Here is a 24,882-nt window from a genome sequence, read left to right on the forward strand (position 1 = left end):
ATCAGAACATTCCTAGATTTTGCAAACTCTGTCATTCATCTTTTTCAGTGCTTAAAAGCAGTCTTAGTAACAGAAGTTCTGTAAGGAGCCTGAGTGGTTCTGTGGCTTGATGATAGGCAGATGGTGATGTTGGATTTTTTTTTTTCTTCAGTGTTTTGTTATTCAACATCACTTCTTTGCAGTGCAGTTAACAATTTACCATGGGATACCCTGTCATGGCACCAACACTCAATGCCAGCTCCAGGTCGAAAGCCCCATCTTGAGCTCCATGGGATGTGGAATATCAAGCTGCCATGTGGTTAATGGAGTCCCTGCTCAGGAAATTTTCATCAATTCGGATGAATTCTGAGAGCTCAAGTGAGCATTTTCAACTTCTCCTCATTCTTCTTGAGTTATTTGTAGAAGTGTTTTATCTGGTTGTTGCACTTACATACCCCCTCCACACCTCAAGTAACATGAATAAATAAATAAACAAAATTTATGCATGGATGCATGAGTGCTATTTAAAATTATAAATTAACAATTGCTTTTAGCTGATGAGCAATTTGGCATCAGCTTGTTTCGATTTCTGTCTAAACCTCGATTACCAAGTGCTTTTAGCTGATGATAGTTTAGTTGTTTTTCGTATTTATTCATGTATTAAAGGATGTATCTACAAATGCACCCCTAAACCTTGCAGACTTGAGGAAAAAGGACCCTTACTGCTGATCCAGCTAGATTAAGATTGAGGATTGGTTGAATTGTGTTCTAGTGTTTGTCTCATTTATGCTTATGTTGCTGTAGTACAGTGGGTAAAAAAGAGTTATTGAAAAAAAAAACTAATTATTTTGTAAACTTATGGTGGTTCCTAACAATATACTCTCTTAGTACATGTGATATGTTCCAATAACTTTGGCTTGCCATGGTCAACAATGCTGTAATTTTGGTGAATTATGTACTTAGTGTCTTGCTTTATATGAGTTTTTGCTTCATAAAGAAGTTACAGCTAATGGGTGCTGCACCGATCTTTGTAGTTTGGTAATGAGGGATAATACGCCTGATATGGCTCCTGTAGTTCCACCAAGCAGTGCCATGTCATCCATGTCTGATATGCCTGTGAGTCCTACATCAGTGGCATCCAGTGGTCACTTTCCTTCACTGCATCAGAAATATCAGGTATGGAGTTGACACATCAGCACTTGATACAGCATTTACATCTGATGGCCAGCTCAGTAGGATTGCAGCTTGGACCAGATGGTGGGGTTGGCACCTCCAGATCATTAGATCAGATTCAGTGGAATTTCAGCCTTTCTGACTTAACAGCAGATTTATCAAACTTGGGAGGTAAATTGCGGATATTTTGTGTTAATTCAGTTAAATGCTCCATGAAAGTTGTGTTATTGCTTATTAAAGACATGTTTTCCCTGCTGGTTTAGAATATGTTATTATGTATGTTAAGAAAGCACTGATATCTTCTCCTGGAAAGAAATCTGGGTGCCTGCATAAGTTGAGATTTTATTTCATGAAAATAGAAGGCAGATAATTGAAATATCCAAGTTTTGCATGCTCCTTCACGCAACTTTTATGAAGAACACTTTGTTGTTCCTAAATTTTTTGAAACTAATTTTTGAAGTGCTGCTAGATACAACTCAATGCACCCTCAATCCCAATTTGGCAGGAGTCTATTATCCTTTGCTCCAGCCTGCCCAATTTATGGTTGCTTTTTGATGCCAGTTCATTAACTATGCATTAGAACTGCATTAGCTTGAGAATCTGCTATTTCAAAGCAAATTTAGTGGATTGTCTACAGGAGTGGAAACAATAAAATTTCTACCACTAATGTATTGTCCATGACTGCAGAAGTTTTGGTTAGTTGCTGCGGCAAGGGCTATGCTGCCGCTATTTCTTTGCAAATTGGCAATATATCTAACCAATTCTGGAAATCTTGTATGTTTCTTATAGTTTTATTTTTCTAGGGTTTTTATTAATACATTACCTTGGAATTGTTTGCTCTTTTGCAGATTTGGGAGCCCTAGGAAACTATCCTGGTTCTCCATTTCTGCCCTCTGATTCTGAAATTTTACTTGATTCTCCAGATCATGAGGACATAGGTAATGGGGATTGCACTGTTGTATTTTTTTGATGCATATATCATTTTTTGTTCAGTTAGATGATGAATGAATAATAAATGTTTAATGCTGGATAAAACATGTATCTTCTATTGATATCTTTATACCTATTGAAATAATTTGAAGAAAGTAATAGATTTCTGGAAAAAATATATATACCATACTAAATATTTCTGATTCTACATGTATATGCACGCTTTCTTCCTTTTTTTTTTTTTTTTGTCACTGACACCATTAGATTTATTGTTGTAACAGTGGAGGAATTTTTTGTGGATTCTGTCCCTGGTCAACCATCCCAGTCAGATGAAGAGAAATCCTAGTCTAAGGTGAGGTCCCATGCTTTTTCTGGTCAAAATTGTTAGGATCGAATGAGTTAGATGAATAAATTAAACACTTTCCATCCACTCTCTAGGGACAGTTTTACAGAATTGAACATTTGTATTGTGGTAACTTTGATTGGTATTAGCATGGGCACAGGAATTAGTCCTGTTCTTGTAATTTTTAACACATCAATAAAATGGTAGAAATGTAAGTTTTTACTTGTTTTTCCCTGGTGTTGTCAAAATAGAGCTTTATTGAATGGGAAATGACTCGATCACCATAACCCTGGATTGCAAATGATGTGTCATGACATTAGTGTTCCGATAGCGGACTGTGGAGTTCCATTTATTTATGGAGTATTATGGGAGTTAATGCCGTATCTATTTTCAATACTTCTTACAGCTTTTCGGGTAAAAGGTTACTTCCTTTACCACCAATATATTGAAAAAGAAAGAAAAAAGGACCTTTGAAAAGGAATATATAGCATTAGTCCCTGAAATGGTGCTTGATTTTAGTTTGGTTTCAATCCACCACTGTTGCAACCTTGGACTTCACAAGTGCCGAAATGGTGGTGATTACTGTTGGATCTTACTCTTGAAGACTGCGGTATTTGATCGAATTTCGAATGATATACTCATGGTTTCCATTTGGGAGTAGTGCATTAGTAATAGTAATGGAATGGTGGATGAGGAAATTAAGAAATAGGGAAGTAACGGGTAATTTTTATAGTTAGTTTTTAAATTTTATGTTTCATTTTTGTGCTTAAATTTTAATTTGTTATTAAAAATTTTTTAAATTTTAATTTTATTTCATAAATTTTTTTTTAAATTGTTATAGTAGGTTTTCAAATTAAAAAAATAATGAAATTATCTTTTTATTTTTTTTTTGTATATTTAAAAAATATTATTTAATTATTATTTGAATCTATCATAAAAATATTAGGTCATCACAACGATTTACTTCTTAAAAAAGAAAAATAATTAATTTTTCATTAAAAAGTAACTAAAAGGGATTTTTTAATACGAGAATCTATTATTACTTAGAGAAATTTTTTATACAACAAAATTAAAATTTAAAGAATTTTTAAGTAATAAATTATAATTAAGGGATAGAAATAAAAAGGGGGCACAGACGCGCCATGAAAATCATTTCGAAATAAACTGGTTGTAGATGTCTGTGTTCGAAGGGAAGAAGTTAGAAAGAAATCCCTAATTTCTCTTTCATTTGCATCACATTTTCATTTAAAAGAAGACTGGTGGCTGGCATCCAAGTTCTGTTGTTCTAGTTTAACGCAACCACAATTGTTGAGTTGTTCATTGCCCATCTTTCACTGTATTTTAGTGTTCCCTTTTGGCAAAAAAATGGAAGATAGGAGAAGAAGCAATGCCATCACCCATGGAATCACCTATGGAAATGCCTGGTTAGTCATTCACATTCTTAACATTGCATTGTTTGTTTCCAAAGACTGAAACGTTTTGTATCATAAGATTGTGTGAACATATGGGACGAACCGTTGCCTATTGGAAACAGAATCATGCGCAGCTCATTGTCAGAAAGATTGTTGTCGGCGAGAAAGAAAGAAAATTGGAAATTTTATTTTTATTTTTAATAATTAGTTCATAAATGACACTCTTTGTCTCTTGATATTTAGAAATAGTGCCTAAAGTTTGATTCTGTTGAACATAGAGAGAAGGGAAGGCAGGGTGATGGGCTGGGCTGGAGGTGGGATTCACAGCCAATGAGATCCTTCAAGGGTATTTTGATATTTTCCTATTAGTTAACGGCAAAATGGCTTTAAAATGAACGAAAAGACTTATTGATTGACAAAATTAAATTTTAAAGATTAAATAATCTTCTTTTAAACATTGAGGATGGAAGTGTTAATAAAAGTATAATATAGAAACCACAGTTGTAAAATTAAGATTCGAATAGAAAATCAAAATCCTCATCTTATAAATTAAGTGTTGAGAATCAAATCAAATTAATAAAATTTTTTATAATTAATTAAAAATAATATATGTACTAAAAATAAGTAAAAATGTTACAATAACATAATTTGATAATTAGAATTATCATTTAAATAATTAAAAGTATAATTTATAATAAAATAATATATTTTTATTATATTGTATAGTTTTATATTATAAATTATGAACTTATAAATAATAATTATCAGTGTGGATATGTTGAAAACTTTCATTTAAATTTATTAAATAATTAAACAATAAAAAAATAATAAGTTAAATTAAAGTCAGATATATTAATATAAAATATTATAATTTGGTAACTATAATTAGAGAGATAAATTAAAAAGAAAAAAAGAAAAATAGTTAGATAAGATTTTATGTGTATTTCTTATAGTAAAAATAAAATAAAATCATAAGTTTTGAAACTATAGGTTTAATGACTCTTTAAAAAAAGAATGGACCGAATCCATTAATTATTCACTATTGAATTGTAAGATTCAATCACTATTTAGAAGCCGAGAAATGCTGTAATATTTAATTCAATCCTGCTAGACCCCATTGCTACTATCAAAAAGATCCAGAATGCTGATGATGAGCTGCAAAAAGTAGGCTGTTCCGCCATCATTCTTTGCCAAACATTGACAGTCCGGCTGTGCATCGCCAAGTTGATTGACTACCTTCTATTTCGGGTACTTTTAAAGTGAATGTCGATGCCTCTTTTGATTGGGACTTTTCTACTGTTGGGTATGGGGTGATTGTTCGAAACTCTTCTCGTTCTGTGATTGAAGGTAGTGCTGCATCTTTTTCTTGTATCTCCCCACTTGCGGCAGAAGGATTGCTCTCAGATCAACTGTTCACTTTGCAAGCAGCAGTGGCTTCTCTCATGTGATTTTTGAATTTTATTGTCTTCAATTAACCAAGGTTCTGGTCTCCATCTGGCTCCTATCGAGTTAGAGGCTGTCGTTCATTTGTTAGCTTCCTGTCCTTCTTGGCCTGTCAATTTTATTCCTAGAACTGCTTATATTTGTGCCAATTGGGTTGCTGTCAATGTAAGGTTGGGTTCTCTTTTGTCGGGCTAGGTTTCCAACTCCACTCTTCAGTAAGCTGTTCCCATCGATAAGGTTAGGTTGTAATCTGATAAAAAAAAAAAAAAAAAAGGGCAAAGTTTACAATGTTTAACCATAGGGCAGGCGTTTGGTGGACATGAATTCATTGAATTTTATTAAATTGCTTCGGATAAGCCAACAAGCAATGCCTAGACGATGTTTACATATACCTGCTTAGACTCGACAAATACAAGCCTATTGTTTTGGGAAACTTCCAGTTCCAGCTGCCAATCCAAAGTAAACTAACAGCACAAGAAGAAGGCACAAAATTCTATACTTATAGTCGGTATGGCAGCAGGACTTTGGCTGCCTAGGACGAGTCTGCAAGATAGACTAGCCAATCAATAATTAAAAAAAAAAAAAGATAATAAAGTCTATGTCAACGAAAGAACATTCAAAATCAATGGAAATTATAATGAAATATTGCTTGATTAATTTGCGCTGCCAACAGTCATTGCAGGCACAAATTAAAAAATAAATACCAGCACCAGACCATTGGTTTCCTCCCTCTCACCCGAGAAGACCACCAATTGCTGCCGTCAGGTCAGTCCTCCTGGCTCCAGCTACCAGAATCCTAGTTTTTTTCTTGGCTGAAGTATTTAATTTGGATCAATTACCTTTCTAAGGATTTAATTCTAAACTAAATTTATCCTTTTGCATGGCTATAGTGGCTCTAATAAAGAATAAGTATATCTCAAACTTATATTATTATATTCATTTAGTAAATAATATCTTTATGACATCCTTTAACAGGAAAATTCAATATCTTTTCTTCTTATTTTTTTTTAAATACATAAGCGTAGGAAACTATTCCACATCCACATCAGCCTTTACTTTTACCCCAAAAAATATTGACAAGTCCTGCATACCCTTTTTCTTCTTTGGTTGTTCACGTCATTTAATTTCCTGGTGGCCTATACAGCATGTACTATTTCTTCTATTTATGAATCTCTGAGATATTTTCATTGTTTGTCAGGAGCAGACTTAGATATTTTTTTTTTTTCTGATATAATAACCATTATTGATTAGGATAACAACTTTTAACTAATGCTTGTCCCCATAACCCTAGCTATTTGCAAAGTTTTAGATCCCACTGGACATTCCAACTTTTCAGTACCTTTTTTTGCTTTGCTGGCACTAATATGTCCATTACTCCATCATGTGTTCAAAACGGAAAGAAAAAAAAAGCAAAGCAATTGTACAAGTTGGGTCTCTGGTCTCCCATCCATCCATAAAAATTTAATATTTTTTTAAAAAATTACCTTTTGCCCTCTATAATTTTTAAAATTAAAAATTCATCTATAAATTTTTAGTATATTTAATAAAAAATTATTATTTATTTCTTTAATATTTTTATTTTTATTTCAATCTTTACATTTCAATATAAATTTCATTCATATTTTTTTATATTATTTAATTTTAATCTTTTAATATTTTATATTTTTATTTTAATCCTTATTTTTTTATCAAGATTTTATTTATTTTTTAACTTTCATTTTTACCCCTAAAATTAATTTCTAGTAATGCCCTGTATCCATATAAGTTGATTAGTAAATTTTATAATTATTAGATTAAATATTTATATTAAAATTTATATATATTTTAAATCATATAATAAATATTTAATTTAAAAATGTATGAACTTTTTTTAAACATAAAAAAATAATAAACTTATTTTTATATAAAATTTGTTATAAAACCATTTTTATGATTGATGTCCATTTAGTTTTTCAATGAGTTTATTTAACTTCTCTATGAATTATATTTAATATTATGACTTTTGGTATGTTATTTGTATGCTATAAATAGGGGGTTTCCTCAACCATATATATATATATATATACACTGTCAGACTTATCTTCTATTCTTATAATAATATTCTCTCTCTAAATTCTCTCTACATTTCTTATCTTGATCTATACTATTATTTTTATAATACGTTATCAGCATAAGATTCTACCATTCTAAGCATTTGGTTTGGAATCGAGTAAAGGCATGACAAGTTTACTTCAACATGGAACACATTGCAAAACTTGAGTTTATAGCACTTGATATTTTGGGCAAGAATTATCGCCATGGATTTTAAATACTAAAATTCACCTAGATGCAATGGGTCTTGGAGACACCATCAAAGATAAAATCAACCATCAAAACAAAACCGTGACAAAGCAAAGATATTCCTTCGCCATCACCTTGATGAAGGATAGAACATTGAATATCTCAATGTGAAGGATCCGCTTGTCCTTTTGAACAATCTAAAAGAAAGGTATGATCACCAGAAAATGGTTGTACTTCCAAAAGCAAGGTATGATGGGATGCATTAAAGGCTACAAGATTTTAAATCAATTAGTGAGTATAATTTTGTTATGTTCAGAATAACTTCTCAATTAAAATTATGTGGAGAAACTATTACTGATAAGGAGAATAGAGTTTTTAGAAATATTCTGAATTGATTTCATGCCTTCTTGTGGCTGAACAAAATAATGAATTATTGATGAAAAATCATAACAACTGACCAAGTGGTTCTATCCCATTCCCTGAAGTGAATGAGGCTTGCATTTACTATTCTAAACGTGGAAAAGGTCGTGGCCCTAGTTGTAACACCCCTATTTGCATAGCCTGGTATATGTTACTGTTCCAGTGACCGATATCGGTCCGGACAATTAAGAGGATTAGAACTATGTTTAAGACACCTCGAAAAGCCCTGAGCGAAAATAAATAGTGATTACCAGATAGAAAAGAAACAAGAGAAAAAACAGAATATAAAAGGTTAAATGAGCCGGGAGTCACAGCGATGGGTGACCTTCCTGAAGTGATCATGAGGTCGCCTAAACTCAAATTTCGACGAAAAATGTGACGCGGTCCTTAGGACTATTAAGTAACACAAAGTGGAAAAGAGAAAATCACAAAAATGAATTCTTAAGCCAGTCAAATAATTAGGTCAAGTATCTGAAAGAAATATTGAATTATTTAAAAACCTGTCAATCAAGTAGGGGCAATTTAGTCAATTGACCCGAGAGCCGACTCGACCTAATCACAAATAAAATCGAATAAAAGAAAATTTTTAGATTAATAATTAAATTAAAGAACTAATGGAAAAATAAATAGAAAAAAAAAAGAAAAAGGAAAAGTGAAAAGTGATGACATCATGCATGACATCATGCATGATGCAATAAATATATAATTAATAAATTTAATTAATTTAAATTTTATGGTCTTCCATAAGACTAAAAACAAAAAAGAAAAGAAAAGAAAAAAACAAAAAGAGTTATCTTCAACCCAAGTGCCATCCTCCCTCTCCACAAACTCCATTAAAGCTCATTTTTTAGCTTGTATATTATAAGATTTCACCATATAAAAGTAAGCCACCATAGTTAAAACTTGTCTAGACAACTTGAAAAGAAGTTTGAGCAAGGAAAGAAAAGAGGAAAAGGAAGGAATTGAGGAAGAGGAAACTCCAAGTTGAGGTAAGCATTAGATTGAAATTTAATGTTTAAATTTATATGATTTGAGTTACTTTAGCTTAGAATTTTAATTTAAAATGAAAAGAAAATTATTGTTGAGGGACCATATGTGAATTCAGCCAGCAGTAAATCTAGGCTGAAATGAGTGATTTTGATGCAAATTATGAAGTAGTTAAGTGTGATTGAATGTATAAATACTAAATATGAATTTAGAATTCAATAAATGTAATAAATTGGTGAATTAGGGTTTGGACCTAGGGTTTTGGAAGGCAAAATGTGAGAATTGGTCAAATGGTGTGTTTGACTTTGTTTGAGATGAAAAATGGTCATTTGTGACCAATTGAGATGCGTTGGAAGTGTTAGAAGTGAGTTTAAATTGATTGAAAATGGTCATGTCAGCAGCAGGACCAAGGTCCCTTTCAAGGACCAAAACTAAAACTTCACAAGTCCAATTGGTGTGAGGTCAATTGGGAATGAAAATAGACACAAAATGAAGCATTTTTCATTTAGGAATCATGCTCAAAAAGTGACCAAAACCTAGTGAACAAATTGACCAAATCCGATTTATGCAGTTTGACTCAGATAAAAATGACCAAATAAACAAAGATTTGTTCATTTGGCCATAACTTGAGCTAGGCAGGTCTAAATGACCTAAAATTTTACCAGTGGAAAGCTGAGATATAGACCTAAAACTTTTATGAAGAACACAAACCCAAATTATGTTCTTAACCAAGTCATTTAGCCACCCAAAATTGGTGACCTAAAACCGCTGTAACTAGTTTGGTGCCCGTAAATCAAGTTAAGTCCAATCCTGCAGGTATGATTCAAATGGCTATAACTTGAGTTACAAAACTCCAATTGGAGTGATTCAAAAGGAGAATAAATTTAAGATAATAGGGAACATTTTCTATGAAGAAAGCTTAGCCAAATTCTAACAAAGAAATGACCAATGGAATAGTGTAACATAAGATACCCAAAATTAAAAATTTGCAAATTTGCCTAAAAGACTTAGAATTTGAGTAAACAATCAAAACTAACAAATTTAGTAACCAAAATGTGGTATGTGGGTGAAGTTGGAATTCCCATACCTATTAAGCCTTAGAAAGTCAACAAATTGACTTGAATAGTATCATGAATAGTAACCCCGAAACACAAATTTTAAAGAATATCAAGTTTAGCACATTACAGCTAGGTATAAGTAGATTTGAATTTATTTTTAGAGTTATGATAAACGGTGTTACTGAAACACTGTGAAACTGTGTGTTTCAGTGGAAAAGAATACCGGGAAAGAACCCGAGACATCGAGTCAAGGCCAAGAGGCGACTCGTATAAGGTTTGTGCACAATTAACTATTTTGTTACTTTTCACTTCTAAATTGATTTGAACAAGTTTATTTTATAATTTATATTTTTTTTTTGTTGAGAATTTTAATTTGTTGAATGAAATTGTATAAATTAAATGTAAATTTTCTTTTGCATTTAAGGATTTATTGCATATTTTTTAGGATTGTAAATTTTAAGTTTGATGTGTTGCTAACCTTGAGCATGAATTTATGATGATTAAATATGTTGATGATTTATAAACACTTTGTAAATAGAAATTGTTTTGAATATGATTTAAAACCACAGTTGACATGGCAAAATATGTTGTGAATTCTCATTAGCTTGTCTAGTGAGATATCTCCTCCACTAGATGGGGCGAGTTCCTTTCTCTCTGACTTGCCAGTTGGGGAAGAGTTTGAATGAGTACTCATATATACTAGCTAGTCTTTGTTCCTCCCTCTTAGCCTCGGCTATTTGAATTTTGGGTCATGCTCAATCAGGTGGAATTGTTGGCAACGCCTTTAAATTATGCATAGTTTGATAAATTGTGGTTGAAATAAATAATTTGTCAGTGATTCAAAATATTTTTGTATTATTTCGGGATTTAAAAGAAATGTAAATAAATAGTTACTATTTGATCAAAATATTATTCAAATGAATAATTTGCATGAATGAAAATATTGATTTCTGAATGTTATGAATTTTGAAGAATTTAGAAATTTTAAATTTTTATTTGTTATGAATTATCAAGCATAACTTGTATTAAGTTTTAAATTATTAGTTTGTGCACCACTGAGTTCACTACTCAGCGATAGTTTTGTATGCTGTCGCAGGTAAAAGAAAATATAAAGCAGCTGAGCAAAATTACTAAAAGGCATAATAGTGAGACTATCTTCGGGTATATCATAGGTATACCCTTGTACTTTAGATTTTGATGTAAATCTGTAATTGTATGTATGAAATTTACTTTGAGCAGTTGTACCAACTCTTTTGTAATATATTTTTGGATTGTAATGAAATACAAATTATTATAAGGTTATTTTGAGATTTTATATATTTATAAAGTTTTGCACTACTAAATTTGTTATGATCCCATGAATGTAAATACTAATTTTGTTACCTTAATGAGAGGTTTCAATATTTGATTTAATTTAAACTGTGTATTGAATTGCTTGTGTTCATTTGTTAAATGAGATTGAATAATGGAGTTGTGATTGAGAAAAATATTGGGAGTATCTTTATTTTCAGGTTTTGAAGAATTGTTTACTCAAAATATTGACGGCACTCTGCCGAAATTTTTATAAAAATTACGGAGATTTTAAATATCTAAAAATTTGATTTATGTTTGGACTTTAAATAAAGGTTTTTAATATCTAAGAAAATTTTTACCCACCAATTTAAAAATGAACGAAAATTGTTTTAAAATCTCTTGTAGTATATTTAATGGGTTACCAATAGGCAAAGTACGGTAATTCATTAGGTGTACTACAAAGATGTTACATCTTACGAGGAGTAGGTGTGACACTGGGCCAGGCCATGGTCATGGTCGTGGTCGAGGAAAAAATATGTATTACAATCATAGTGGTCATAATTCATCAAAGCATAAGAATACATCTCACCACTAGAAGTGAAAAAAGAAGGATGAGAAATAAGAAACAGGACAATATAAAAATTCAAAAGAACTATGCTATCGGTGTGGTGTAAAAGGGTACTGGTCGCGTACCTGTCATGCGCCAAAGCATCTTGTTGATTTTTATCAAGCATCACTAAAAAGAAAAAATCAAAATGCAAAAACAAATTTTATTTGAGAAAGTGATGATACTGATGTTGATATCACACACCTCAATGTAGCAGATTTCTTTGTGCATCTTGAAGGAAAATTTGATCATTTGATTGGTAATGGGAATGTCCGTTAAAATCACTTGAATGTTTTTGTTCTTTTATTTCAGTTAATATTTTCATGTTATTTTTCGTATTTTACTTAAGGTATTTTGTGTCATGTTTTCTTTTAATGATGATATTTTTAATCTATTTCTTATATTGTATTTCTTTTCTTTCACTTTTGAAGATAATATGAATATGAATATTCCAAAGTTTTTGTTTGGATCAAAAATTAATGATGAAGATATGTGTTTAATTGACAGCGCAACTACACATACCATATTTAAACATCAAAAATATTTTTTTCATTTGCTTATCGATAAAGCAAATGTTAACATAATATCTGGTAGTGCAGATTTAATTGAAGGCTTTAGAAGAGTCACTGTATTTCTACCTGAAGGAACAAAACTCATTATAAATAATGTATTGTTTTTTTCAAAGTCTCAAAGAAATATATTAAGTTTCAAAGATATCCAATAAAATGAATACCATATTAAGACCATAAATAAAATGAATGTTGACTATCTTTGTATTACCGGTAATATCTCCGGTATGAAATGTGCATTAGAAAAACTGCCTACTTTGTCTTCTGGCTTGTATTATACCAAGATTAGTACAATTGAGGCGTATTCTATTGTAAACCAGAAGTTTACTAATCCAAACATCTTTATACTTTGGCATGATCGATTGGGTCTCCTAGATCTATAATAATGAGAAGAATAATTGAAAATTCATATGGCCATCCTTTAAAGAACTAGAAGATTCTTGCAACTAACGAATTGTTTTGTGTTGCTTGTTATCAAGGAAAATTGGTTATTAGACCATCACCAACAAAGGTTAGGATTAAATTCGCTACATTTGTAAAACGTATCCATGAGCATATATGTGGACCTATACATTCACTTAGTAGACATTTTAGATATTTTATGGTCCTAATAGATGCATCTTCAAGATGGTCATATGTGTGTCTATTATCAACTAGCAACCTGGCATTTGGAGATTGCTTGCACAGATAATATGATTAAGGGCTTAATTTTTAGATTATCCAATTAAATCTATTCGCCTTGATAATGCTACAGAGTTCTTATCCCATGCATTTGATGAATATTGTTCATCAATTGGAATAACTGTTGAACATCCTGTAGTATGTTCACACACAAAATGGCTTAGCAGAGTCATTTATTAAACGTCTTCAGTTAATAGCATGATCACTACTTATGAGAACAAAATTACTCATTTCTGTTTGGGGTCATGCTATTCTTCATGCAGCAGCACTTGTTTATCTTAGGCCAACGAATTATCATAAATTCTCTCTGTTACAATTAGCTTTTGATCATGAATCAAATATTTCTCATCTAAGAATTTTTGGATGTGCTGTGTATGTGCCAGTAGCACCACCACAATGCATTAAAATGGGCCCTTAGAGAAGGTTGGGAATATATGCTGGGTATAAATCACCCTCCATTATTCGCTATCTTGAATCATTAACAGGAGATTTATTTACAGCTCTCTTTACTGATTGTCAATTTGATGAAACAATTTTTCCAAAATTAGGGAGAGAGAGAAAGAAAATCAAAAGAGAAATTGAGTGGAAGGTTTCATCATTACTTTATCTTGATCCTTATGCAGCTTTATGTGAACAAGAATTTCAAAAGATTATTCATTTACAAAGAATAGCAAATCAAATGCCAGATGCATTTACTAATTCAAAAAGAATAACAAAATCACATATACCAGTTGCAAATGCTTCAATTCATATTGATGTCCCCACAGGACCACCCATTATTGCTATTGCTAATGAATCCAAAGAACACCTGAAGCGTGGTAGACCATTGGGTTCTAAAGATAAAAATCCTAGAAAGAAGAAAACAAAGAAATAATTACAATAGCACTATTGAAGAATCAAATAAAAAGGATCAAGACATCATTAATTATGAAATTCCTATTGAAATAATTCCTGAAGAAATTCATACACCTGAACCTCAAGGAAATAAGGAAAAATAAATAGATTTTGTTAGTGCAGAAAAAAAAATTTAAATCAAATGGCAACAGTAATTAATGATGTTTTTGCCTATACCGTTGCACTTGATATCATGAAAGATAATGAGGATCTTGAACCTCAATCTATTGAAGAATGTCGACAAAGATGTGATTGGCCAAAATATAAAGATGCAATTCAATCAGAATTGAATTCACTTGCGAAACGTGAAGTTTTTTGACTTATAGTCCAAACATCAAAAGGTGTAAAACTAGTAGGATACAAATGGGTGTTTGTGCGAAAACGGAATGAGCATGATAAAATTATGAGATATAAAGCACGCTTTATGGCACAAGGTTTTCCACAACGACCTAGTATTGATTATGAAGAATATATTCTTCGGTTATAGATATAATAACATTTCGATATCTCATCAGTATGGCGGTACATGAAAGTCTTGAAATTCATTTGATAGATGTGGTTACAGCATATCTATATGGTTCACTTGATAGTGACATCTATATGAAAATCCCTAAAGGATTTCAATTGCCTGAAGCATATAAGTCAAATTTTCAGGAAATATATTCAATTAATGTAACACCCCTATATGCATAGCCCTGTGCAAATCACTATTCTGGTGACCAATGTCGGTCCGGACAATTTAGAGGATTAGAATCATGTTTAAGTCACCTAGAAAAGCCCTGAACAAAAATTAATAGTGATTACCCGAAGGTTAAATACAAATCAGAAAAATAGAACATAAAAAGTTAAATGAGCCGGGGGTCACAGCGATGGGTAACCGCATCGGGAAGCGATTGCGACATCAGTTATAACCATAATTTCGTACGAGGCATTGTGACATTGCAGTCCTAGAAAAAATTGCAAAGCTAGTGGAAAAGAGAAAATCACAGAAAAGAGTTGATAAGTAGATCAAATAATTAGATTAGGGTTCCGGAAGAAATACAGAATTATTGGTAAATTGGATTAGTCCGGTGGGGGCAAATTGGTCAATTCACCCCTAGAGGTGACTCATGGCCTAACTGTCTAATAAAAAGTGAGAAATTAAAATTGTAAAATATATAATTAAATTAAATAACTATGGAAAAATAAAAGGAAAAAGAAAAGAAATTGAAAAAAGGAATTATAACATCACTAAGATGAGGTAAGCATGACATCATTAAACATTTTAATTTCCAATTATCTAAATTATGGGATAATCACAAATTAAACAAAAAAAAAAATATATATATATATATAAAGTGGTCTTCTTTCCCATGTTACCGTCCATGTCCCTCTTTCTCATCTCTTTCTTTTTCTTTCAAAACCTCTGTGAAAGTTTATCACCAAGCTTTCTAACCTCAATTTCACCATAAATTTCTTGGGAAAAATAGCATAAATTTCAAATTGAACCTCAAGAGTAAGATTGAAGAAGGAAGAAGAAGGAAAAAGTGAGGAATTAAGGAACTAGAAAAAAGCTTCAATTGAGGTAAGTGTAATTTAATTTCAAATTAATTGTTTGATTTGTGAGAACAAGTTGAAGTTAGTTGAAATTAGGAAGAAAAAATTAAAAAAAACATGCCTAAAGGTTAAGAAGCAAATTCGGCCAGCCTAGTTTGAAGGAGAAATTGATGTATTTTGTTATATTAAAACTTGAATATAAGCTTGGATATTAATATGTATATGACTGGTCACTTTGGTTGACATGTATTGTATGTAGCATGAATTAGAAATTGAGAATTAGGGTTATGACCCTGAGGCTCAAAATGGTCAATTGAGACAAATTAGGATGTGCTTGAATGGTTAGAAGTAAAACTAAATTTGGATAGGTAAGGGTCCAATCCTGGACAGCTTGACTTAAGTCTTTTTCAGAGTCCAAAACTGTAATTCTGCCACTCCAATTGGTGTGAGGTTAATTGGATATGAAAATAGACACATAATGCCACAATTTTTGTGTAGAAACCCTACCCCATAAGTGACTCTAAGTTAGTGAACAATTAGGTCAAATCCGGAATTGGCACACTGCCATCAGACAAAATGACCAAATAAACAGTCTGTTCATTTGGCTATAACTTGGTTTATGAAGGTCCAAATGACCTGAATTTTATACCGATGGAAATCTGAGACATAGCACTACAATTTTATGAAGAACACAAACTCAAATTATGACAATAACCGATCCAAAAAGTGAGCTGCAGTTGGAACACCAAAACTGCTAGAACCTAGAAGTGCCTAGAAATTTTGGGTTAAAACCAATCTGGCCAGTCTTAGGAAAATGACCATAACTTGAGTTACAAAACTTCAAATAGAGTTATTCAAATAAAGAATTAAAGCTAATATATTAATGAACAACTTTGATGAAGGACACTTAGCCAAATTCCTACAGTATTCAGACTAATGGAACAATATAAAACAGTGAACTAAAACTGAAATTTTGGATTTGCACCTAGAGAAATTAGAAATTGAACACTACAAGAAAAAAGGGAATTTGAAACCGAAAAATCGGTTTTAAATCAATGAAAATCGATTTCTAATTGCAATTAGAAACCGATTTGAAACCGAAATATTTGGTTTACAATCTGCTGGTTTCTAAATAAATTAAAACGGATTATGAGATCCGCTTTTAAATTTCAAACCATTTTAAAACAGATATTTCCGCTTTAAAATTAGAAACCGAATTAATTTTGTTTTTAAATCTGTTTCAAGTTAGAAACTGACACTTTTTGATTTCTATTGACCTGAAATGGATTTTCGTTTCTAATCAGTTTCTAACTTGTAATATTAATAAAACAAAAATCAAACATTTTTAAAACCGAAATACATTCGGTTTCTAAATAGAATCGGAAGTTTCGTTTCAAATCAATTTCTAAACATAAAAAGAAAAATCCTTTATATTTTAAAACCAAATGCAATCCATTTTAAATTACTGTAAATTTTTTTTTATATTTTTTTAATATATTATTTCCTATATTGAAGCATATAATAATGCTCAATATCACAATATTTACAATATAGGGGTATCAGATATTAGATATCAATCAATATTTTATATAGATAACATAGTAAAGAATTATGACGGTAATGTACTATATAGAAAAATAAAATATTATAAGAACAAAATAACATAAACAATTCAAGCTAGGAATTATTAATAACATAAACAATTTCCATTAGAACATAGCGTCTAACAAAATTTAGGACATAATAATAAAAAATAAAATAATTGCCTGACATTTGGAACTAAAAATAGCTCAAACACTAAATCCGTTGCTATTCCTCGTCCCTCTAACTCTCTCAAACTTCCTTCCCCTTGATCGCACATGTGGTTTGGTATGGCTGTGTAACACACCAAAAGCTGAGCCAATGTTTTTCATAGTTTCACAAGCATTCTTCGTACTTCTTAGGAGAACCTTTATAAACAATAGAAACAACACTTGAAACAATGTTCAAATATCAGACAACTCATATAATTAATGAGAGAATTTATGAAACCTAGAAAGTAGCAAATAACATAACAATCTAACAATGACCAATGCCTTTGATCTTACAAATACAAAGCAATCCATATATAACAAAGACTATAATAGACAAACACATGGACAAAAAACCCCATCTCATAGTAACTCTTAGTACTGCTATGAAGTTCCTAAAAAGAAAAGAAATACAAATATACAATAGACCCAAAATAAGAACTCACCACTATTTTCTATAAGCTTTGATGTATTCATCCTGCGAGAGGGCATAGAACTCAAGAGCCGCTGGTAATCCTGAAGCAATGACTAAAGGAAACACACATGTAATAGAAATAAGTCCTGAGATGAATTCAAAGCAACCAACAAAAAAGCAGTAAACCCCACACAAAAACCAGAAAGATTTTAATAATATCATTGTTTCAAATACAGATAAAACCTTTGGAATGGAACTAGTGTTGCGCAACTCCTCTGTTTTACCCAACTTGATACCAGAAAAGATTTCATGCATAAAACAACCTACGAATTAAATCCAAAAAAGAAAAGGCAAATTAGATTCTACATTGTGCCCTCTATGGAAGAAGTTAAGAAAAAGAATACAATACTCCATAAATTTAATGCCCTATCAGCCAATAAATTTTAAGAATACTCAATTGAACTTATATAATCTTTCCTCAACCAAATATGAGAGAGGCAGTGTCACACCCTACCCCTCAGTAAGGCATAACATGATCCCGTAGTATACCTAATGAATTACCAACTTCGTCTCATCGATAACCCATTAAATACACTACAAGGGATTTTAAAACTTTTCTTACTTCTTTTGCAGTGGTGAGCACTATTTACAGTGTTAAAGACTTTGGTGGTGAAAGTGAAATAATTAACTCATTTGGTTTATTTGGAATTTCTGTAAAAATTTTGACAGAGTGCCATCTGTATTTTGGATAAAACAGTTCTTCAGAAAACCTGTAAAAAAAGCACTTCAATAATTTTCCAAATCTCAACTCCACATTTTTCTCAACACAATATATTTCTACACTCTAGTATTTATCTACTCAATTTCATAGATATTTTTCAAATTCTGAGATAAGGAAATATAATAAAACTTTTACAAGTCAAAACAGCTCGTAATTATTTTACAACTTCAAGGTACAATTTGAATTTAAAACTGATCAAAACAAAAAACAATATGTACATAAAGTGTCATACATTCTGATTACAAAATGCAAAATATTGGTATACTCATTATACCGAAAAATCTCTCTCATTTGGAGGTATATGCACCTAGTCTGCTTACTGTCTCTCTCTACTGCGACAAGAATTAAAAGCTATCATTGAGACAATGTCTCGATGGTGCACAACATTAACCAAATACAATTTAAATCACAATTCATAAGTCATGTAAATAGTGGATACTTAAAATCATAGTTAAATTCAAGACAATAATGTCAACAAGAATTTAAACTCCATTTGTCAATATCACAATAATTTTCCATAAGTCAGATCATGTTTGAATTCAAAAGACAGTATATGTCAATGAGAGTTTAAATCAATTTTACAATCTCACAATACATAATAATGCAATTTAGTCGAATAATTTAAGAATACAGTGTTGCCAATTCATTCACAACTTAAGCCATGACACAATTTTCCGATCAATGCCGCGTTGTACACCACGACAAAGCAATAACAACCTCACTAATCGAAATCAATGAGGAAGGGGAGCTAGCTATATAATGAGTACTCATCCGATCACCTCAACTGGTAAACCAGAGAGGGAAAAATAAACGATCACGACTCCATAAATGGAGAAGGAAATAAACGATCACAACCCCATAATTGGAGAAGGAATGATACGATCTTTGTCATGCTAAGTGTGAACACAAAATCAATTCCAAACATTTTATTCAAATGATTCGTGAGAATCCAATAAATTTCAAAGTCATAATTTCATTCACAAAATGGCAACACAATTCATAATTAACTTGATTTTCACAAATCACACTAAACTAACTTTCCCACAATTTCAAACCATTTACAATGCTTTTAATCAATAAGTATCCATCAATGTCATTCAAACAATTTTTCTGATTTCAAATCATTCACAATATTTCTAAATCAATAAGTGTCCATCAAACTCATTTACACAATTTAAAACAATAATATACAAATAGTCAATATTTATTTCAATTGAAAATAATTCAAAAGAAACAGTTGTTGTGCACAAACACAATTTAAAACAATAATATACAAATATTCAATATTTATTTCAATTGAAAAATTCAAAAGAAATATTCGTTGTGCACAAACCTCTGATGACTGTCTCACAGTGCGGACTCGGTGTTTCCTTCTCTTTTCTGAGTCTTTAGTAATCGAGAAACACAATTTGAAGTGTTTCAAGATTAAATTAAATTGTCTCTAACGATAATATTTGGTAAATAATTCACTGAACTCAATTTTTCACTTAATCACCTAATATACCGACCCTCGTTGCGTTTTAGGTAAATTAGGTTTTAGTGTCGTTAATATGTCACATTCGATAGGGTTTTAGGTTTGGTATGTTTTACCAAAGTCATTTCCTTGCTTAGTGCATTTTAATGCAAATTGCTGGATTCCGGGACACTGGTTTGACCTAACCGGACGACCTAGTTCCCTCGGTTTTCGGGTCTCGGTCGAAACTACAAACTTGTAGATCTAGGTCTTATGGACCGCGGTGCAAAATTTCAGGTCAATCCGAGTTAAGTAGACCAAGTTATGGTCATTATACTATTGCTGGTCAAATGGTACCATTTTAGGTCAATTTTTGGTCAATTTGGTCAACTCTGGTTCGGCCAGTTTTTGGACCCGAACTTGTGCAAGTTGTTTGACTTGCTTATGGTCATTTCTGGGCTTTGGTGTCTTCATAAGACTTGTAGGTATGGGTCTTAACTATTCATGGTTAAAATTTCAGGTCAATTGGACCTGGTTTGAGTGAGTTATGGCCTAAACACTCACTGCTGCCCAATTGGTCATTTTTCAGGTCCTAATTGCACCTAATCCGAATTGGTCATTTTCTTAGGTCACCTTGCAAGCAGAATTTTGGTATGGTTTCTCAATGAAAGTTGGCACATTTTGTGCCTAGTTTCACCTCAAATTGGTCTCATACCAATTGAGGTTACACATTTAAGGTTATAGGCTAAAATGTACACTGCCCTCACTATGCCTTTCACACCCCACTTCAAACACACATTTAACTTGCAAAGTTTACTTCCATACCCTACCAATCTGTTTTGGTACATTACCAAAAGCATTATCTACTTTACATTAACATTATTTTGGGCAGATTACCATTACCCTCAACACACCAAATATCATTCACATTTACAATTTCTAATTACCATTATAAACACACCTAACCATTACAAATTTTACATACACTTTACAATATCAATCTACATACATCTCATCAACCTTTTAGGTCAATATTCTGCCCATACTTCCTTCAATATATACCATTACTCAAGTGTCCCCAAGCTGCCGCAAACCATTCTTCAACATCAAAGTGCCATCCAATTTACCAATTCCCATCCAAGTGCATAAATCACCATATAAACATGAAATAATTCACTAGGTTACTAATTCATCATGATCAACACCATTTCTCATCAATTATATGCACAAATATCTCATCAAAAACGTGACTCATGGCTGTCCAAAATGAAAACAACAATAACCCTTCAAACTCAAAATTTTCCTTCACCAAACCAACACCCATAACATGAACATAAACTTTAACAAAGAAATTCTCAAAAATGCAGACTTACCTTTAATTGTAACTTGCTAAACCTTCACCAAACTTCTCAAAATTGGTATCAATATCTTCCTTGTGATGTGTAGACCATTTTTCATAAAGCTACTTAAGGGATTGGAGTTGAAATGGAGGGAGGAAATCAAGCTCAAAACCAAACGGCAATGGAGGTTTCAAGGTTCTTCATTTCGGCAATTTTGAGAGGACTTGAGGAAGATGAGATTTCAGGTGGTTAGTGGACCTACATCAGCCATATTTCATGTTTAATTAATCCTATAGTGGTCCACTAACTAAAATTAAATCATATTATAAGTTAACTTTCACTTATTCCACATTTAACCTTTAATTTCTACTATTTACTTTAGGTACCACCAATTTAATTTTTCATTTTATTTTCTAAGTGTAATACTATTTATTTTTAATGGACATTTAGGTCAAAAGACAATTCGGGATGTCAAATGACCATAATGCCCCTGTTCGGGTTGCATTCCCGATTTTTCGGTAACACCGTATTTTGTCTGTTTTTCGATTTCTCACTTTTCTTTGTACTAATTATTTAATTTTTCTTTAATCTTTCTAATGAGATTTATACTTCAATAAGGGTCTATTTATGTCCTAAAAATGTTTTCCGTGGTTCCATGATCAGTGTAATCCAACGATCCACGCCGTGACTTCCCGGTGCGGTCACCCATCGCTAGGTTTCCGGCTCGCTTAACTTGGTGATATTTCTTTGCTATGATTTTTCCTTTGTTTTTCTTGTACTTTCTTTTCTTGTATTTCATTATTTTATGTCTCCTCACTCATATTGAAGTGTAGTTCTAAGCATCCTAGCTGTCCGGACAACATCGGTCACCTGCACAGAACGCACTACCGAACTTAGGGGTGTTACAATTCTCCCCCCCTTAAATAAATTTCGTCTCGAAATTTTACCCCATAGCCATCTTACTATAGTCATACGTTTATTTTCTCCTTTCTATATGATCGTATAATCTTCTTTTTCTCAAATTTGTATAAGACTTTTAACAATCTAATACAATGTTTGATTTGTTTGGATAACACCAATCTCCTCTTACTATTATGCTGTCTAATATTTCGGTTCACGTTGCTTCTTGAATGACCCTTGAGGTCATGTTAGAATCATTCATCAGTCATTGGTCCTCTGACCATTCTAATCCATAGTCTTCCTCACATTCGTAATATTTCTTTGTTACATATGAATCAACTGTTCAAATCTCTACTAGTAACTCTTTTTATCTCACAATATTCTATAACTTACTTCCTTTGTAATCGAATCAGTAACCTTTCGATATTCTAACTTTTGAGTTTTAGATCCCTAAGTAGGATTTTCAAACTTAATTCTAACAATTAGATTCTGTCCTGGCATAACTATACCAAAACAGATGCCGTTGGCAACTATTCTCATCTAGATGTACTATCGGGTAGTACGTAGCTCTACACAATAATCTCAAGTTAGTACTGTAATCTACAGCTTATTCAATAGATCAAACTTTCCTGTCTTTTATCCTTTTCGAATTCACTGATATCCGAACTTATTCTGATTACAATATCCATTAACAATTACTAACAGTAACATCTCTGCCTTCATCTAGAGCAATTCTATTTCTGTAACTTACTTTTACGTCCTCTTGCCTTACATTAAGTAGGCTCGCCAATTAGCTTATAATTTTATGGTGTGTCAGCAAATACTTTTCGCCGATAAACTCTTCCAAAACTAATTTCACTTGTTATCACAATCCTTATCCTAAAGGACTAGTCACTAATGCATCAAAATTTATTTCCCTGACCTCCTGTCCTAGCGGACTTGTTACTAGCACCTCAAAGTCCATTTTTGTACATGGAGCAGCAATGCAATCAATGATGTTAGCACACACATAAGAATGGGTAGAACCCAGATCAAATAACATAAACACATCTTGGTTAAAAGTTGAGAAGGTACCAGCCACAACATCAGATGTCTTGGCCTCTTCTCTCTGTCTCATCGCATAGACTCTGACCGGAGCACTGTCTTGCTCTGAATGTTTCACTGTGCCTTGGCTGCCTGCTGGGCTACCTCTACCCCTGCCTCTACCTCTGCTGGGTGGTTGCGAGCTTCTAGTGACAGGGCTTTGAACTGACCCTTCTGCAGTAGTAGGAGGTGGTCCAACTCTGCGACTACTGGTGCAGTCCTTGGCAAAGTGTCCTATGCCTCCACAGTTATAACAGGCTCCAATAGCCTTATAGCATATCCCACCATGATATCTTCCACAATTTTCACATTGGCGGGAATGGTAGGAACCTCCGGTACTCTGCTGACTAGATAGAGGAGGTTTCTGTCCTGAATGTCTTCCCCTACCAGACTTCTTGTCACCTCTGCTGTGTCCGTCATAGTTCTTCCTCTTTCCAGTGGGACCACTAGAACTCTGTTCTACTGACTTTCCCTCTTCATCTGTCTTCTCTGATCTCTTTTTCTCAGGAGCAGTCTCAAACTCAACTCTTTCCAACTCTAGGGCTTGAGAAACAAATTCAGAGAAGTTAGTGTGTTTGAAGCCGAGCACTTGTACTCTGATACTGGGCTTCAAGCCAGTTTCAAACCTCTTGCATCTCTCCCTGCTGGTAGAGAGTAGACTCACTGCATAATGGCTAAGGCGGGAAAATTCTCTTTCATACTCAGCCACTGATCTGTTCCCCTGTTTCAAACTTAGAAATTCTTGCAGCTTCTGGTCTACATAAGCATCAGGGACATATTTCTGTCTGAATTCCCTGAGGAAGTCATTCCATGTTAGCACTGCAGGTTCTACCAGACTGTGGGGAATGGTTTTCCACCAGTCATAAGCATCCCCAGAACAAAGACACCGAGTATTCAAATCAGCTCCTCTGTGCAATGCGCTTTCTTGAATACCCTATCCATCCTCTCTAACCACTGCTCACCTTCTAGAGAATCTATCGTCCCTTGAACTCAGAGCCCCATATTTCATCAATTTATCATATTGCCTCGTAGGAGACTGTGGTTGTACCACCGTGTCGGTATTGGGACTTGAGTAGGCGCATTACACACCATTTGTTGGAATATTGCACCATCTCACGAGCGAATCGAGCAGAAATCGCAGATCGCAGGCCGTGTTCTTGAACCACTAACATTTTGTAGGCCTGCGGCATCCCCTTGCACCTCAGCCTCAATAGACTGATTGACTGAACGATCACCCTCTTCCATATTCAATGCGAGGATTTTAGCTTTCCTGAACAAATAACACAAGAATATTTACTCTCGTTAGTGTATATTTATACTGTAATGTACTGTATGTATCAAACAATGATATTGTTCATTTGTACTATTCAGAAAGAACATTGAAATAACAGGTGTATACAGTATTTAGAAACTTTGCTCTGTTACCACTAAAACATGTCACACCCTACCCTCAAGAAGGCATAACATGATCCCGTAGTATACCTAATGAATTACCAACTTCGCTTCATCGATAAC

The 24,882-nt window shown here is 32.7% G+C and overlaps 1 protein-coding gene across 2 annotated transcripts; it reads left to right on the plus strand.

Moving 5' to 3' along the window:
- The first annotated feature begins 1,144 nt into the window (after nt 1-1,144).
- On the plus strand, nt 1,145-4,110 carry LOC131175955 (uncharacterized). Of its 2 annotated transcripts, XM_058140828.1 has the most exons (4): nt 1,145-1,323; nt 2,001-2,090; nt 2,364-2,434; nt 3,771-4,110. In XM_058140828.1, the coding sequence occupies exons 1-3, from the start codon at nt 1,158-1,160 to the stop codon at nt 2,426-2,428; spliced, it is 321 nt and encodes a 106-aa protein (XP_057996811.1). In that variant the 5' UTR covers nt 1,145-1,157; the 3' UTR covers nt 2,429-2,434; nt 3,771-4,110. The 2 variants fall into 2 exon arrangements, with proteins under 2 accessions (XP_057996811.1, XP_057996808.1); XM_058140825.1 differs by lacking the exon at nt 3,771-4,110 and having other exon boundaries at nt 2,364-2,657.
- The last annotated feature ends 20,772 nt before the right edge of the window (nt 4,111-24,882 follow it).

The sequence above is a fragment of the Hevea brasiliensis genome, chromosome 2, assembly GCF_030052815.1.
Source record: "Hevea brasiliensis isolate MT/VB/25A 57/8 chromosome 2, ASM3005281v1, whole genome shotgun sequence".
NCBI lineage: Eukaryota > Viridiplantae > Streptophyta > Magnoliopsida > Malpighiales > Euphorbiaceae > Hevea > Hevea brasiliensis.